The following is a 19,642-nucleotide window of genomic DNA, read 5'->3' on the forward strand; positions in this document are numbered from 1 at the left end:
TTTCACAAAACACTTTGTTTCAGGAAATATTTTGTATGTTGTACTTAAAATTCAAGGGTCTCAATAATGTTGACTACAAGTGTAAATAATGGCATCCATGTAAGATATTATACAGCAGTACTGAGCAGTGTAGCTGTAAGACAGTAAATCACTTACCATTAGCTCCAGCAGCCACATCTGCGTGATTCTCTCTCTACCTCCCACCTCCTCTTCTTTCTATAGACTCCACTTATTGTTTCCCTTCTTGTTACGATATCTCTGTTACTAGAACCAGACTTCATATGACAACAAATAGCAGACAGAAAATTACAAGGAAGGGAAACTTCTAGTGAGGAATTTTTCACAAAAACATTTAATGAAAATAAAGTGATTTGCACTTTTATTAGTTGTTACATTGTCTATCATATTAATACAAGTTGTTTCAAAGTGTATCGACTATTTGAGCATGTAAAATCAGTTTAACCAAGCAAATCTGAACAATGGCAATTTTATTGTTATATTTTGTACATCAACAACACAGAATTAGTCATAGTAGAAGCTAAAAGCTGTGTACATTGCTATGTGCTAAGAAATACTGAAATGACATACATGTCTGTAGTGAAGGGTTCATTTTCCATTGGATATACTATATATTCCACATGGCACAGTGTATAAAGCAGATGCCTCTACAAACATGCGTGCTGTGATAAACACCTAGAGAGTACACAGAATTCTGCTTTATGCATTCATTGCTGACTTTTAAGGTTAATTTGCAGTATGGTCTAATCCGTTCCATCTGCACATCTTATATCACATTTGCCACAGGGAAAAGGAGGTCATTATGATCAGACTTCACGTAAAAAAATATCTTGTTTTGTGATAAATTAAATTAGACATCTGCTGTGCTGACATAAGTGTGGGTTAATTTAAGTACGGACGACAGCAATGGTTTGCAAGTTTATTTTAATGAACTATTTTAGAAATAATTAGTCTGCTTGAAGCAGTACCTTTTCTTTTACGCAACTTTTTAACAACTGTGTGTCTGTATGGTCTGCAGCTTTGACGTAAAATCTATTTTTTTAGGTTGTACCATAACATTTAAATAGTTTTTGATTTTTTTTTTTTTTATTAAAACAGTGGTTTATCAGAATTTAAAGGGCATGTTCATTATTACAACCATTTCTATTGCAAGGGATTTGAAGCACTTTGTCAGAACAATTGTGCTCTATATATGATGACACCCCTTAAGGGTGGGCTATATTATATATAATATAAGTAGCAAAATGAACAGTCAGTTCTTAAAGGGGTTTTATTATTACTACAAAAACCTATCCAGCCGCTGTGCTTGTTATAAAATAAAAGAATAGATAATACTCACCTCTCCTCGAACTCCTGAAGCAGAGGCCGCAGCATCACATCCTTAAAATCCTGGCATTATGGCGCCCAGGATATGAGTGCTGAAACCAGGAGTGCCAATGGTGATGCTGTATCCTCTGATTCTCCACAGTAATCATGTGCTTCCACCCGATTGTCTACCCAGGAGTCGGAGCAGTGTGAACCGCTCAGTTCTGCTTCAGGGGTTTTAGGAGATCTGAGTGTTATCTATTTTTTATAATGTGCCCAGCTATAGGATGATGGGTATACAAGACTCTTTGTACATGAGAAGCCAAGGCTAGGCTAGATTCCATTGTATTCATCCTTGCCCTCTTCCCATGAGGAAGACTGAACTTGTCTACAACAGACTCCCATGGTTGTGGTCCCCAAAATAGAATAGATGGGGCAATCATGAAACAGAGAATAGAGCAGTGCAGTTTCTATGAGTTGTACTACATATTTCAACAAGAATCCAGAGATCAGAATTATTCTTAATATTATAAGCTCCAGATAATGTATGTGTTGCGGTGGTTCTGGGATTGCTGCCTTGCTGATAGTCTGGGGCTTGTTTTGGAGATTTTTCTACATCTTCTGGATCAGGTGGGTGTGGTATTAGGTATGACATGTGTTGACCGCACCTGTGAGTAATTATCAGGGCTATTTAGCTTGGTCTGATACTGAGCTGAGTTGCGGTTGATTTTCAGTCTCTCTCTGGCTGGGCTAACAGACAGAGCTTGGTCTTGGACCTCTCAGTTACCTGTGCATCTCAGAATTAAGTACTGCACTTGTTTGCTTTATTATTTTTGGCTTCTTGTGTTATTCCCCTTTCCCACGTAGGGTCAACTGGGGGCCGAGCCACGTGGTCAGATCCGTCCTTATCGGGACGATTGCCCTGCTTTCAGGCAGGTTCATCTCCTGAGTTTAATTATATAGGGACAATGTTTCCTGTATTTTTATTCTATTTTGTTTTATCACTATTTGTTTACAGTTGTTGGAGATCTGCGGGTGGCAGAACCAGCATGTCCTGGTTGGACATAACAGTATGCAAATGAGAAAGCAGGTGCATAGTTAAGAGTAGCCAGGAGTCAGGTGGAGGAGGGACAGGGGATAGGACTACAGATTTCAGGCAGATAAACCAGAGTACAACGCAGAAGTACAGTATTTTAGAGGGCAGAGCCATGGTCAAAACCAGGATGTAGATGAGTAGAGTACTCAGTCTGGAGGACTATCCAATAATAGAAGTCACATATGATTTAAATGAGTTACATATGACTCACGTATGAGTTACATCCATGGTCCAGAGAGCAAGCAAAATCCAAAGTAAAGACAGAACACAAAATGGAGTCCAGATAGAGACCAGCTGGTACAGAGTGGAGCACGCTAATGATTCATATAAAGCGCCCCGTGCTCTGACTGACCTGTGCAGTAGAATGCTTTGATTGGCTGGGTTGTTATGTACTCTGGTTGTATAGATGGCTGTGCATACACATTGGTCAGAAGACCAATATATACACGAATCACCCCTCTTTCCCACCAATATGCCATCATGGTACTCAAGCAGCAGCTGGCAGAGGGAGATAGCTCAGTAGCATAGCAAGGTGAGTACATTAAAGAATTCCATCTAAAATGAGCCACTGAACTCTTACAACCAGACTTCCGAGGATTCCTAGAAGATAGTACTTGAGGAAGTTGCACATTAGAGAGTTGCACATTTGAGAGTTGCTCATTAGTGATACTCTTCTCGTACTCAGGAAAAAAAAAACTGGACTTGGAACAATAGAACTTCAAGGCAAAGCTTGACAAGGTGCATGACTTTCAGAATTCCACTTAGTTAATATGTAACAAAGTTTAAATTGACTCTTAAACTGTGACACGGAACATTTTCTTCATGTGTTGTTTGTCATTCAATAGCTTTTCAATGTATGTTGTTGTTGTTGTTGTTGTGTTGAGACAATAATATCTTTTCAATGGCTTGGGATAGGATAAATTGTCGGAGAAAGTTATTACCATTAAGCTAAACTTTGCTATGTCTGAACCTCACCCCATCGCCAGTCAACCATTGATTTTTGCTTATATGAACAAGGTAAACCAAGCCCAACAGAAGCAGATGAAGAGTCCAAAACAGAAATTAAAATGGTTTCAGCATGCACAGACCCCACCTAGACTTGAATTTCAGGAGGAAGCAATTAAATTATTGCTTGATAAAGTGGGGTGTTATCCACAACAGCAGCATGGATAAAATTCCACTATAATCGGAGGTAAATGTATCTTCTTCACAACTCTGGTATCAATAGTGTTAGTAGCAGCTCCGTAGTCAAGGATGGCTCTAACTGAAACAGATTTACAATTCTGAAACAGTTTGAGAAGTTCCAAAACCGCATCTAGACAAACCTTCTGGATCACATCTAGTCCTTCAGGTTTCTTCTAGCAGAAGCTTATTTGGAGACTAAATTTGCCATAGTAAATGCAGAGACCAAGATTTCTGAAGCAAATCTCTTTGTTAGGTGTTGATTATATAGCACCAATTTGCATGGGACCTTCTACTGATAACTGTAGCACCTTAACAGGAGGAATCGAGGTGTCAACAAATCTTTGGCTCACAGTCCTCAGACTAGTTGACAAATAATGCCGGTAGAACAGGGGGAGTAATTTCTACATGCAGGATGGAGAAAGGCAGTCAATAGGATCACTGCTACAGGTTAAGTAACTGATCCAAGGTCAGAACTTGCATATAGATGAACAGAAGACTATTGTTAGTGGGGTATGCAATCATTTAGCAGAGTACAGAGTGCACAGATCAAAGTCCAAGCTTCAATTATAACACAGATTAGAATCAGATACAAACATCTAAATAACTGGCACAGGCTGGAGAACACTGATGATTCAAATTTAACACCGTGTCCTCTGATTGGCTGGAGCAGCAGGGCACCCTGATGGGCTGGTCAGTTGTGTGCTTTGATGGCTGTAGAGGCAAATTAATCAGGTAACCATTCAATATATGCATGCAGCCCCTGTCATGCTAACCAATCCATTGTGGTATTCATCACAGCTAATAGAGGGATATAGAGCAGGATTGTAGCTAGGTGAGTACATTACTATAAATATACAATTTTCCAGCTCAAGATCTTTACTTCTTAAACCATTTGTAGACTGAGCAAGAAAGCAGAAAAACCTATCACTTTTGGTAAAATTGTAGCGTTGCAATCAATGTAATAAGACATCATTTGAAACAGATGCAGAATTTTCAACCTACTTGGATTACAAAATCTAAATGGTGTTAAAGAATGGGCATTAAAGAGGACTCTCACAGTCACATGTGCCCTAACATTACTTATGAAGGGAAGCATTGTTCGTTTTGCAAAATCATTATTGGTGAATTTATAAATAAAATAGAAAACAACTCTATTATGAGCTGATAAACCGACAAATGTAATGTAGATTAAACTAGGCGTAGTGTTATGTCTGCCAGGCACACCAGGGCACCAGGCCTCAGCTTGGACGTAAAGCGGCGTTCACAGAAAATGCACCCTGAACACCAAGGTAGGACTGCAAACTGGTCTCACAAGTAGACATAACATATCCCTACTGTAACGGGACAACCACTACATGAAACCTGCCTACAAGCAGGGCAATCATCCTGATAAGGACAACCCCGTGCTGGGACCTAGGGAGCTACCTATCCCTGGATGGCAAACAATCCACAGCAGGACAGGACGCAGCTCACACTATCTCACAGAACAGAACTGTTCCCACCTGATGTCTGTAAACCTACACAGACACTGAACATGTCATTGCTCACACCAACACCCCAGGGACTTGCACGCAAGATAGAACAGGACTGTTCATACACCTTGTCTGGCACCTGCACAGACCCAATGAACACAGCACTGCTCACACATATGTCTGGCCACCTGCACAGAGATGCACCACACATCATGCATAAAAGCAGAACCCTAGGGTGGCAGAGAAACCCAATCCAGAAACCCCACTCAGAGCTCACATGCATACAGATAAACCATTTGTAGCGCATGTGTCCTCACACCAAGGAAAAAGAGAAGACTGCTGCAAGCAGTCGAAACGTCGCTGCATTTCTCGATTGTGAGCAATAAATATACATCCTTTGGGATGTTTTGAATACTTGCACCATTGAAATCTTGCTGTCCCGCGGCTTTATTTTTTTTAATGCAATTTTTGGACTTGGATCCAGTCCACTACGGGGCGAGCAACATTGGTCACTGATTGTCATTCAAACAGTGTGCTGCTGCAATCAGACTCTTTGAAGGAAAAAGAGAACAGTGTCAGGCATCACCCATCTGACACACACATAAGACTTCAGACGTCTGGAGGCCATACCTGTAAAAGGGAAGGGAAAAGGGGGTCTGCATATCATGCAGGCGGGAACTGCAGGTGTCCAGACTATCCTCAGGGAAAGTGAGAGAAACACTTCAAACTAGACATGCATCACTCAGAGTGGGATTAACACAGAACACATAAACAAGATAAAATGATCAGCATCCTCTGGCAAGAGAAGCTGGTATTTATGTGCAGCACACAAGGGGGATTGGCTGGCTGGTGAATACCACATCTAGCCAGTTCAATTAACCACCCCAGGTGTGAAGCAGTGCTGCTGGAAATCCAGGTAGAACAACATTTCTCAGCTGCACAACCTAACAAGTAGTAGATAGGACACAACAATTTCATGAAAAATGTCCAAAGGAAAAACGCTCACAGAAAAAAGCCTGTGGCTATGAATGCCCATGGGAAAATTGCCCGCATGGAAAAATTTGTCATATAGAAATTTTCCCACATAGAAAAACTGCCCACACATTTTTGCATCATTGCAGCACCACAAAGTTATGGATCTGTGTGTGATATTTGAAGTGCAAGGTGGGATGTTCACATGAAACTTGAGCTGATTGTGATTTTGGGTTGACCTAGCACAAGAATTATTAGGATCTGTGCTTTAAAAACACGTTTGTACTCGTCTGTCATTATCATTAATAGATACAGTTTGGTCTTATCCCTCACTACTCCTGCTTGGCTACTTCCCCAACCCAGCACACCCAACTGTGGTTTTACACAGGACTGCAGGTGAAATCTACTACATTATTTGTACTCAGAGAGTTATCACTGTGTTATCTGTGGTGCTACACAAGACTGCAGGGAACATTTTCCACATTATCTGTACTCATTATTTGGTGAGGGCCAGCCACCGATGCCCAGTGGATTTTTGGCCTGTTTATTGTGTTAGTTTGGGGGGGGGGGGGGGGGCTTATACATATATTAAGGGTTCAGCTTAAGTTCTTAAGAAGATTGGTTAATTTGCAGTAAGGAATTGTATTTCATCATGTGCACAATGATTGCTTAATAAAATCGAGTCGTTGTTTAATAAACTAATATCTTGTCCATGTGGGCAATTAATTTTTTGTGTTGGTAATCTTTCCGTGTTGGCCACTTTCCATGTGGGGAATCTTCCTATGGGTATTGATGGCTGTGGGCTTTTTTATGTGGACATTTTTCCTTTCGGCATTTTTCTGGCCACCGACACTACATGTTGATCAATGTGCGTTCAACTGAGTTCCCTTCAGCTTTTCTCTTGCCAAGTGGTACTTCCATTCAAGTGAATGGTGTTTTATGGCAGTTGCTTGTACAGTGGGTGGCTGGCAGCATCATTGTGTGTGCCCTCTTCATCACGGTTAAGCTAGCGTAATGTAATTCTTGTAGTGAGGAAACCTCTTTAATCAAAGATCACAAAATTGACAAACTGTGAGTGAGACATTGTCAATCAGTCGTCAAGCAAAACCTGCTATATCTGATTGCAATGAAGTATATGTCCATCGGATTTTTTTTACAATGTAGGTAAATGAACTAAGTACAAAAGAAATCTGCTCTTCATGGTGTATCAACTCATATTAGATTATGCTAAGAGGACTTCCTATCATGTATGTTTTAGTAGATGCTTAGATACCCTCAATAAATAATTATGGGATATATTTTTTAAGATTGTGCTTTTCCTCTGTTTACCTCCCAGAAATATAGGACTAAATTGACAACTGAATCTTACCATACCCAGTTATCAGTGGACACATTGACAAGGAATATGGCAACATCCAGAGAGAATGATAGAACTTGATATTTGAAAAATTTTCATCCAATTTTAAATTTCGACATGCAAATTGAGCAGCAGCCAAAGAAATAGCGAGTGTGCTATGATATTGACATAGCATGCCATGACATCCTATGCTGTTTATGTAGCACAGCTCCTGTATCCTCATCTCCAGTCACCCAGAAAGGCTCTTCTCAGTGATATCAGTGTGTCAAGTATGCTGCTGTTACCACCTTGTAAGTATCTAAACTTCTTCGACATACGGAAAATGCCTTTGTTCCAGTTGTGCGCATCAGACCAAAACGTTATGCTTAAAACAATCATTTATGTACAAAGCACATATCAGTACCATGTTATTACTGTTTGTACAATGCTGATGAATTGGATACCACTATTGCTTAAGATCGTGGTTCATTAAATGTAATGTTTTGTTTCTCTTTCATCCTGGAGTTTCGCAATAGATATACAGTATTTACAGTAATCTGTGTTTATTTTATCAGTGGCACAAAACATCTCTAATTTTTAATGCTACCCTAATAATATAGTGATATATAGTTCTAGATAACACCTGACATTTCAAAGCTTTTGTATTGTACCGCAAGAAACAAAATAGACACAAAATAATTAATGTAGACATTCAGCTTTTCCTTTGACGAGACATATTGGTTTGATTACAGAAGTACAGATAACTTAGTATTATGGATATTGTTTATGTCCACACGGGATAGAAATGCTGTGGAGTTTCCATGCGGATTCGCACATATAAACTCCGCGGTTGAATATAGTAGCAGCAAAGGGGATGAGATTTTAGCAAAAGTTATCCAAATTCTATGGAAAATTTCCATGTGGAAATTGGCCTGCAGTGCAGATGTCAGTTTCTGCTATGGATCTTCATTGCAGATTATACCCCAATGTAGAGAGGGGAAATCTGCAGCAAAATCCACATTTTAAACATGCAGATTTTGCTGTACATTCACAGCAGATTTGTGGCTAAATCCGTGGGTAGATTTGCAGCTAATTTTTCTTTACTTTTGATGTACCCTTAAGATGCCCACACCCTTTACGTCAATGTTGGCCAAAACCAACCCATGTTGGCAGGATCAGTTGGCCCTCTACTGTGTATGGGGGTCACCAGATGTCAGGGGAAGAAAGATCAGGCATTTTGGATTTCAACATGCCTGATCCTTTGTTCCTATAGGAGATCAACCACTACCAGGTGGTAGAGATGTGTGGCAGCACATGGGTTATTCCCTTCTCAACACTGAAAACACATGTACACCCAGACAACCTTAGTGTGCACATGGATGGGTAAGTGGAAGGAATAGTTGTCGGCTGAATGATCTTTTGTCTGACAACTACTTAAAGCACATGGGCAGTTTTAACTGTCTCCATCTCCCTCCCGTTTTCTATAAGCTTTGTTCAGCAATTGTATTTCCTCTTGGTAGCTGTCTCTTTCCACATTCTGCTGTTTACTGTTCTGTCGGTGAGCTTCAACAGTATCTGGAATAGAAATGTTTATGTCACTGTCTGGATTATTAGTTGGAATGAATAGAGAATAAGAGGCCGATTCTCCCAGGTCACAAGAGACAAATCGGTTTTCCTTGCGGGAATAACGCAGTGAAGGAGAACGAGCTTGAGTAGAAGATTGACTTATATTGCTGATAATAGATACAGTGTCCATGGCTTCTTCATTGTCACAAATTTCTAGAACTTCAAGATGTATCTTGACGTTGGTATCCGGAAAATGAGTGGGAGAGTCTTCCTTGCTTGGCTCATGGCCCACACTTTTTGACCGGTACACTTCAATCTTCTTCGATGTAGGTGTAATTTTTTGACCTTCACTGCTTACTTCATAGGTAGACAAGGAGAGAGTTTTCCCAGTAGGTGCTTGAAGGGATACGGTCCCTTGGAAAGCGCACAGGGGTATGGCCAATGCTCCTCCAAAACGCTGGAAGAGAAAAAAACTGTTTTCATTACTATTTGTTACATTAATTAATGAGAACTTTGGGATACATTGGTCATAGTCTGAAATAATGTTATGTCTAGCATGTACAAGAGGTGAGTTTACGAAGGCCTCATTCATACAGTGCATTTTTATGCTTATTTTGCAGCCAGAGCAATAGTAATATATTATTTCCTTCTAAGCTTTCCCTTTCTTTAGGTTACACTTCTGGTTTTGCCTACAAAAACAGCTTCAAAAACTATAGCAACCTGCCTTGTGACACTAAAGTTATTGTCTAGCTCCAGCTTTCTATCAATGCCCTATCAACATATAAGCAAACAGTCTTTGGTGTTGTGAAATAAGGACATAGATTTTTATAGTGAAAGTTAGGATTACCATCTTCTCTTGTATTGCTATATGCTTTGAAAAGCCTGTAGGGGGTGCTGTGTGCATTGCTTTTCTTACAGAATAACATTTTTGACATTACAGTCCTTAATAGCAGTAACATTAGCTGTTGTATGAAATGAAGACATTCATATGTTAATATATGACCGCACATCATGAACATCTAACAATAGTATCAATCTAAACCCCAAGCTCTATCAATCTACTGTATTGTGAGGCTATTATCTCAATGAAATAATCTTTGTCATTGCAAGTTTCACAGGAGAGCTCCATGGGCAAAATGCAGAGAATTAGTATATTATCTGGTAGATGGAAAGGAAAATAACATGCTATGAAGTTCCAACATGCCAGAACTCAAGAGCACCTATGTGTGATTATGCTAAAACAATGGCCTGGAAATTAAAGGGATGCTGCCATCAAAATCCTGCAGTAGAATCTGCCACCTAGGTACTACCAGACCCATGTCACACACAGTGGACATATCAAAAAGAGTACTTTTATGTTCTGGCACTGTGTGCTAATGACCTGCCTCGAGTCACGAAGGCGGGCCACCAGAGCTCCGAGTCACTACATCCTGTCCTATATCTCACCACCTTGGCCCCTTCCCCTGCCACCAGCAACAGCTGGATATGGAAATACAACCTGAGGTTGGGGTGTGTGTACGCTCCCGATTTCAGTGGTGCATTGGGCATGCGCCAGAAGCAGAGTTAGGCTTGGTCCCAGAGTGAATAAAGCAGGGTTTGCACTGGCACGCCACTGGCCCATCCACTTGTCAAAGCACTTGCACTCAGTAATCTCCAAGTGCCTGCGTAACCTACACTCTATTCACTCGGGGACCGGGCAGACTCCAATTAGTAGGGGGGTCCCAGTAGTCAGACCCCCATTTGTCATGCAGTTATTCCCTATCCTGTGGATGGGGAATAACTTTATAAATTGACACAACTCCTCAAAGTCTGATCCCCTAATAGCAAGCAGGACAGACAAACTGTGCATTGTCACCGTCTATATTGCCAAGGTATTGCATAGAGGTAACTCAGGTTGTAGATTGGACTTGTAGGGTAAATGCTTGGCAGGCAGTCTGGTTCACTTTAAGAAATGAAGGAGCAGTGCAGTAATGCAATTATATACTTTGTAAATCACAAGTAATAGCTTTTTAAAGCAAAAACAGAGAAATGTAGTTATCACACAGACATCTGGGCTAGAGATGTATCTTCCTGCTTCTGTCCCTTGGGCTAACCTGAATCAGGCGATGTAATTATATTGAGAGAGACAGGCATACAATGAATCACATAACTCTCATTAAAGCAAAATACCATATGTGTCAGCGAGGTAAGGCAATCAAGTGAGGAACTTGTTGAGCAGGAGGATTTATACACTGCATTCAAAGAGATAGGAGTCTATGAAGTTAAGAGCAGCATTTTAGCATTTTCTTTAACCTGTATTTAATAGGATAGACTGGACAAAATATATTGTGCAACTTGTTTAATAACAATTTTGAAAAAATAGTTTTGGTTTACTTTTTATGGAAGAATTACTTCCTCCTCCCCTTACACTGGTAATGAGCACCGCCACAGAATACAAGTGTACCTGCATCCTGGGGGCACAAATACCGTTGGAAGTTGTGCTTGCCCAGAGATCTGAGGGTTGACAGAAGGTCTTTAAAGTGTCACTACAAGGGACCTTTCACAAACACTGGAATATTCTGCCAGATGCTACTGAACATTCTGCTACCAAAATCCGCATGTCTAAATATGGAGTTTTACGTAGAATTGCCAACAGAATTACGATTGTTGGATCCGTGTTAAAATCTACTTGTTAGACATGTCGATTGCTCCGTACAACAGAATACACAACAACTCGTGGAATATTTCAGTGCCTGTGTGTGCGTGCATGAGCGCCTTAAGGGACCCTTCACACGGGATGGAATTTGTCCGTGCAGACATTTCTGCGTCACAATATTATCCCTATGGGTCTTGACTTCCGCACCTGTTAAAATCTGCACATCTTTACTTCAAAACATGCCAGATTAAATACAGCAGCGGAAAGGCTTTCTGCAGAGGAATTAACGACATCTTGCAAAATTCTTTTTGCGGATTTTCAACATACAGGAGATGTAATTCTGCAATTAGAGCCTGTGGAAAATAACGCCAGAAATTCTGCAAGATGTTCTGCAGAACTAGAGATGAGCGAGCGTACTCGGAAAAGCACTACTCGAGTAATTTGCTTTATCCGAGTATCGCTGTGCTCGTCCCTGAAGATTCGGGTGCCGCTGCGGCTGACAGGTGAGTCGCAGCGGGGAGCAGGGGGGAGCGGGGGGCAGAGAGGGAGAGAGATCTCCCCTCCGTTCCTCCCCGCTCTCCCCTGCAGCTCCCCGCTCCGTGCCGGCGCCCGAATCTTCAGGGACGAGCACAGCGATACTCGGATAAAGCAAATTACTCGAGCGAGTAGTGCTTTTCCGAGTACGCTCGCTCATCTCTATGCAGAACGCATTCTACAGTTATGAACATAACAAATCTGCACTAATTGACAAAATCTACATCCATGCACTGGGAAAAAAGGTAAGCAGAAATGACATGCGGTGAAAAATTTAAATCCACAGAATGTCAATTGATTTTGGAGATTATCATTGCATTTTTAATTCCTTTCTATGACAAGGGTGAGAGCTGCAGCACAATCTGTATGTGTTACTTGACGAGAATCCTCAGGATTTTTATGACTGAAGTTTACGTCCTCTGTGGACATGCCCTAATTATATTTTCATATGGAGACTTGCAGGTTGTTTGCAAGAGATTCTTAGGGTAACCTATGGTTGCCTTGGGATCAGTACCACCCAGATACCTACATCTCTACATGCTCCATATCCAGTTGTGTGGGAGAATGCAGACTATTTGGACTTGTAGTGATACAGACTAAACATATAGGGAACTGAGAGGGTTTTTTTGCTGCTGTAATTTTTGCAAATCCTGTGGCAAAAATACATTATTTGTTGTAGTTTTGCAAAAATTGAGTCAACAAATGTGACATGAGCATGAAGTCTAATGATGCACTGATTGGATTTTTACTAGCAGATTAGTATTACCCACCATAGTCTTTAGGGCTTCTTACCTCTGGTGAGGATCCAGCGGTCATCGTACACATTGGCACCAATGACAAGGTTAGTGGTCAATGAAGGACCCTCAAAAAGGATTTCAGGGACCTAGGATCTAAGCTCAGGGCGAGAACCTGCATGGTAGTTTTCTCGGGATACCTGTACCAAAAGCTACACTAGAAAGGCAGCGGAAGCTTAGGGAGGTAAATAAGTGGCTCCAGAGTTGGTGTAAGCAAGAAGGGTTTGCGTTCCTGGAGAACTGGGCTGATTTTGCTGTCGGCTGCAGGCTCTACCGTAGGGACGGGCTACATCTCAATGGGGGGAGTGCAGATGTGCTGGGGGAGAAGATGGCTAGAAGGTTGGAGGAGAATTTAAACTAGGGACTGGGGGGAGGGCAAAAAGAGTAATAGGGGGGAAGACAGTGTAGACAGCAAACTGGGACCAAGTAATGGCAATGGGGGTCGAGCGGGGAGTTGGGTTAGTGCAGATAGAACTGATAGAACAGCTAATAGGACCATAAGTAGCATAATGAATATAAAGAATAACGACAACTAGATAAATTGTATGGCAACGAATGCAAGAAGCCTGATCAGTAAAGTCGGTGAGCTTGAAGCGAGAATGTCTCAAGAAAATTACGACATAGTAGGAATAATGGAAACATGGTTCGATGATAAGTGTGATTGGGCAGTGAATTTACAGGGTTACAATTTCTTCAGCAGAGATAGTGGGAACCAGAAAGGGGAAGGGGTATGTCTGTATGTTAAATCCTACTTAATGCCGAGGCTACAAGAAGATATAGGGGCAGGAGATGAACATGTGGAATCTCTGTGGGTATAAATACAGGGAGGAAAAAATAACAAAATTCTGATAGGGGTTTTCCACCAAAATGGAAAGAAGAAACTGAAAACTTATTAATAAGGCAAATAGAAGAAGTGTCAAACCGCAATGAAGTAATTATTGTGGGAGACTGTAATTATCCAGACATAATATGGGAAGATGAAACTTGCAAATCTCACAAGGGTGATAAGTTCCTGAGTACAATTAAAGATAACTGCCTTACCCAACTTGTTCGGGAGCCAACTAGAGGGAGGGCCATCCTTGACTTTTTATTAACTAACAAACTGGACAGAATCACTTGGGGTGCAGTTGCAGGGACACTTGGGAAATAGTGACCACAATATAATTAGTTTCCAGCTGTCATTCAATAAGAACCCACATCAGGGAGTGACAAATAAACTAAACTTTAGTAAAGCAAAATTTGATCAGCTCAGAACTACTATTGGCAACATTAATCGGGATCAAATCCTCAAAAATAACAGTACAGGCGACAAATGGGAGAAGTTTAAAAACATCCTCATTACCTCATGTGAGCAGTTCATACCCTTTAAAAATAAAAGAACTATAAATGAAAAAAAGAAAGCATTGAAATTATTAAAACTTTTTAGTAAGTGAAGAAGTGCTAAAAACTAACAGGCAAAAAAACAAATGATGTAAGGAAGAGATAAAAACTGCCAAGGAGGAGGCAGAGAGACTGATTGCCAAAGAGAGCAAAAATAATGCTAAACTATTTTTCAACTATATATACAGTAAAATGATTTGCACTTAAAGCACTGGCCCTTTAACAAATAATGCAGGAGAAATCATAGGAGATGATGGGGGAAGGCAAACCTATTAAATAGTTTGTTCTCAAGCGTATTCATAAAGGAAAAAGAAATGTCACACGAGATGCATGGGGATAAAACGACCTACCCCCCCACACACACACACACAAAATATCAGCTGCCTAATTCAGGAGGAAGTGCAGAGCCGGTTAAAAAGGATTAAAATCAACAAATTGCCGTCCCCTAATGGAATACACCCAAGGGTTCTAAGGGAACAAATTGACTTGATAGACAGACCCCTATTTCTTATATTTAGGGACACTATAGACACCAGGGGTTGTACCACTGGATTGGCGCATTGCCAATGTGCTTCAATATACAAAAATGAGTCAAGAAGAGAGCCTGGTAACTACAGGCCGGTGAGTCTCACCTCCATAATTGGAAAAATATTTGAGGTGTTTCTGAGAGATGCCATCCTGGAATACCTCCAGGAAAACAATGGCATAACTCCTCATCAGCATGGGTTCACGAGGGGTTGATCATGTCAGACCAATCTGATCAGCTTCTATGATTAAGTAAGTTCTAGGCTGGACCTGGGAGAGTCTATTGATCTCGTATATATCTGGATTTTTTTAAAGCATTTGACAACATGCCGCATAATAGGCTGATATATAAAATGAGACAGCTCGGTCTGGGCAAAAACGTGTGTAGTTGTGTAAAGAACTGGCTCGGAGATAGAAAGCAGAGGGTAGTAATAAATGGTTCGTACTCTGATTTGGCCACAGTCTCTAGTTGGGTGCCACAGGGTTCAGTATTAGGCCCCATTCTGTTCAATATATTTATCAATGACCTGATAGATGGACTGCATGGTATAATATTGATATTTGCAGCCAATACAAAATTATACAAGACCAGAGGACAATGTATGACTGCAAATAGACCTAGATAGGTTGGCAGCTTGGGTAGAAAAATGGCAAATGAAGCTCAATATTGATAAATGTAAGGTTATGCACATGGGCAGGAGAAATGGATGTCACTAATATACAATAAATAGGGTACTGCTAGGGAAAGGTGATATGGAGAAAGACCTTGAGGCAGGGGCGTACCTAAAGGCTCAGAAGCCCAGGTGCAAAAGTTCAGCTGGGGAACCCCCCTCTCCATCTGTACCCGTACCAACACCTAAACTGTGCTAATTTACATACATTGCCATTGTTCTGCAATGTGGTTATTGACTACATGGATTTTTCCTAGTAAAATATGTAAAAACAAATATTTTATCTAAGAAAAAACTTAATGTGGCTAATAACCGTATTGCAAAAAACGTAGCAATTCATGGCAGAACATGTGAAATTCTGTTGCAGGTTTTTGAATGCATGGCCCACTACTGCAGTGTATGAAACTAGCATTAGAATATATTGAAAAGTAATGGTCATTGCGCAGTTAATTGCCAAAAGTGTTGCAGAATATTCCGAATTTTCCATGACTTCTCAGAAATCATGGCAATAAACCATAGCATGACCGGTATATAACTACAACTGTGGTTGCTGTGCAACTTTTGATGCAACTCTAAGTCACAGCAAAACGCCAGCATTTTGGGTATGATATCTGAAAACTGCAGCAAAAAACGTACTGCGGCCACAATGTTTAAACCAGCCCTAGGGGTGAGCCCATATATCAATCAAATTGCATCTTTCACAGAAAAGGTTGCACATTTACCGCAATTTTGCACAAATCATAGCAAAACGACATAATTTTCCTTTGACTTTTGGAAAATCACAGCAAAATTGTGCAGGTTTGCGCAAATCATGGCAATGCTGCACTTTGCTCGATTTATTTGAACTCACCCTTATTAATGTAAACCTCACATTAGCATACTATATGGGTGTTGGCTGTGTAAGACCACATAAACAGACAGTTTCTGCATCTCATTTTTGTGCGCGCCTATGAGTGCAAAAAAAAGCACATCTGATAGAACCATTGGTTCCCTATGTAGTGTTCACATGTCCATCTTTTTACAGGTGCAAAATACTCGCACCTGCAAAAGATAGGACATCCGTGTGGCGGCAAGGTCTGTACTGCACGTAAAATATCCCTGCGAGGAGTCCTCTCCTTACTGAACCCTGTGACCGCACTGTCGCAGTGTTCAGTGATGATGGGACTCCCCACGGAGATAAAAAAATCCCCTGCCACAGCTGTCACAGCTGTGGAAGAGGATCGCAATCTTCTCCTATTGCTTTCAATGGGGCCGGCGCTGCAGCCGGCCCCATTGAAAGCAATGTAATGCAGGCAACCCCAACAGTGATTTTCACATTGAAATATAAGCCCTTCCGGAAAAATCATCCATAGCTGGTGTAAAAAATAAAAAATATATATATACATCACCTTCCGCTGCTGTCAGGGGTCCGGCGCGTATTCTCTCTTCCATGCCGGCACTGCTCTGAAGCACTTTCTGGTGCCCAAGGATTTAAAATTCCTGGGTTGCCTGCATCCCATTGCTTTCAATGGGGCCGGCAGTAGTAGCGCCAGCCCCATTGAAGGCAATGGGCGCAGAGCTTCGGTCACGTGCACTTTTGACAGGCGTGCAGTGGGTGCGCAAAAAAAAAGCTCATCTGACTGAGGCCTTACCATGTGTGGGTAGTTCTATTTGTTGTGCTTCTATGGTGTCCTCTATCAAGCTGTACTTTAAATGTACAGTGCATGTGAACCGCCTGTACCTGATTGCAGAAGAAAAACCCACGCAGTCAATAACCACATTGCAGAACAATGGCAATGTGTGACAACATTTTTTTTTCAGTTTGGCTGCATGTTTTTGACCATGCAACCTACCAGCCTGTGTGAACAGACCTTCTAGTGATTGAGACCCTAAATTAATTTGTTAAAGGGTCTAGTTTTCAAAATGGGGTCATTTGTGGGGGTCCTATGTTGTTTTGGACGCTCATGGGCTCTACAAGTCTTCTATGGGGCCTAAAAGGCCTTCAAGCAAAGTGTCCATTCTGAAAGCCATCGGCTGCTCCTTTTGGTATGTGCATACAGACATAATATTAGGACCACATTTGGTATGTTTCTGAACACAGGACAAACAGGGATATCCATTTTGGGGTAAAAACCCTCATTTTTATGGGCACTATAGAAAAAGAAACTACCTTTAAAATGACATATTTGAAAAAATATACCATTTTATTTTTTTCTCCTCAAAATTGCATTAACTCCAGAAAAGAAACTGTGGGGTAAAAATACTTCTGACCCCCTCAGTGAATACATTAAGGGGTGCAGTTTTTAAAATGGGGTCATTTGTGGGGGTATCTATCATTCTGACACCTATACATTTTTCAATCTTGGCTTGGTGTAGAAAAGCAAAATGTTCCTCAAAATGTTGATAATCAATGTTAAATTTGTACGTCTCCTAAATGGTTAAAAAAACAAATGTTTTTCTAACGGCCTTCCAGAATAAAGTAAACAGATGGAAATATATATATATATATATATATATATATATATATATACACATATGTTATCAAAACTTGTACAGTATGTTTGCACATATTTGCCATATTGCAGTTGTAAATGGGAAAAAATGTCAATTTTTCAAAACTTTCTCAATTTTGGTGCTTTTAATAAATATACACAAACTCTATCGGTCTTTTTTTTACCACCTAAATGAAGTACAATATGTGGCAAAAAAACTATGTCAGAATCGCTTGGATATGCAAAACCTTTACGGAGTTATGATATGTTAAAGTGACACGTCAGATTTCCAAAATTTGTCTCCATCACTAAGGCGAAAACAGGCTTTATCACTAAGGGGGTTAAGAATAGATGTCGGTTTGTAGGATAGGTGCCCTCAAACCTATCAGGGTTATCCCAAAAGAAGGAGCAGATTTGGGGATTTAATTACAAATAAACTACAAAAGAGTTGTACGCAATCCACACATCACTGAAAAAAGGAAGGTTTAAAGTTCTTTATGGCATATCAATAAGTTCCATTTTCTGCCACGTCACAGCACATTCTCATGAGACGTGCGGGGGCGACAAGGGCTTTTCTGTTTGCAGTTCAACAAATTTTCTGTGCCACTTGTAAATTTGCTTGTGATGAGACAACTGTTTTTGGAATCAATGCCAGAATTCACATTGTACTTGAACAATGCATTCACACTTAGCAAACTCAAGCGCACAAAACTATTTCTCCTGTAGTTTTGCCATTTTTTTATAAAATGTAAACAACAAGAAACAGCCCTGTGGTGTTGCAAAAAATGAAACTTACTGGTATGTCATAGAAAACTTTCAAGCTTCCTCTGTTCAGTGATAAGCTCATTGTGTAACTGTATTTTGTAGTTTGTTTGTAATTAATTAAATCTGCTCATGCTTTTTGAATAAACTTGAATATTAATGAAATACAAAACAAAAACACAGTCAAGGTTCACCACATATAAAAAATATCACATATCTATTATGGAAGGCATAAACGTTTACTACTTCACTACTGGGAAGCAGAACTACTCAAAGCTTTTTCAAATAAAACTACCGTATGTGACCATATTTGCACAGGGTTCACTGATGCAGATCACGATATAGGATATTATTAGAGATGAGTGAGTATACTTGCTAAGGCACATTACTCGAGCGAGTAGTGCCTTAGCCAAGTATCTCTCCGCTCGTCTCTAAAGATTCGGGGGCCGTCGGGGAGCGGCGCGGGAGAGCGGGGAGGAACGGAGGGGAGATCTCTCTCCCTCTCTGCCCCCCGCTCCCCCCTGCTCCCCGCCGCAACTCACCTGTCACCGGCGCCGCCCCAGAATCTTTAGAGACGAGCGGGAGGATACTCGGCTAAGGCCCTACTCGCTCGAGTAATGTGCCTTAGCGCGTATACTCGCTCATCTCTAGATATTATCAAAGCACTAAATTCTGCCAAACTCTGAATGAAAGTAGTATATAAACATAACCACCTTAAATCCACACAATACACACAAACAATAGCGGAATAAAAATGAGACCCAAGTAACAACCCATACGAAAATAAATATCCACATTAAACTATACCTCATGATCTACCCAACCCGAGTCACTGCATATAAACTATAATCTGAATGATATGTCCCTAGACACATTGTGTATATTTAAAAATAGTAGAATTACCTGGCTTCGCTATTTCA

General features: G+C 40.7%; 1 protein-coding gene across 1 annotated transcript in view; it reads right to left on the reverse strand.

Annotated features, from left to right (window-relative positions):
• Window positions 1-8,453: 8,453 nt before the first annotated feature.
• GPR149 (G protein-coupled receptor 149) overlaps window positions 8,454-19,642 on the reverse strand; it is a 101,951-nt gene continuing 90,762 nt past the window's right edge. The window contains exon 5 of the mRNA XM_066602422.1: window positions 8,454-9,407. Within this exon, the coding sequence (XP_066458519.1) occupies window positions 8,838-9,407 (570 nt within the window). The 3' untranslated portion in view covers window positions 8,454-8,837. The remainder of the gene's footprint in view (window positions 9,408-19,642) is intronic.

Source organism: Eleutherodactylus coqui, chromosome 1, assembly GCF_035609145.1.
Source record: "Eleutherodactylus coqui strain aEleCoq1 chromosome 1, aEleCoq1.hap1, whole genome shotgun sequence".
In the NCBI taxonomy this organism is placed as follows: domain Eukaryota; kingdom Metazoa; phylum Chordata; class Amphibia; order Anura; family Eleutherodactylidae; genus Eleutherodactylus; species Eleutherodactylus coqui.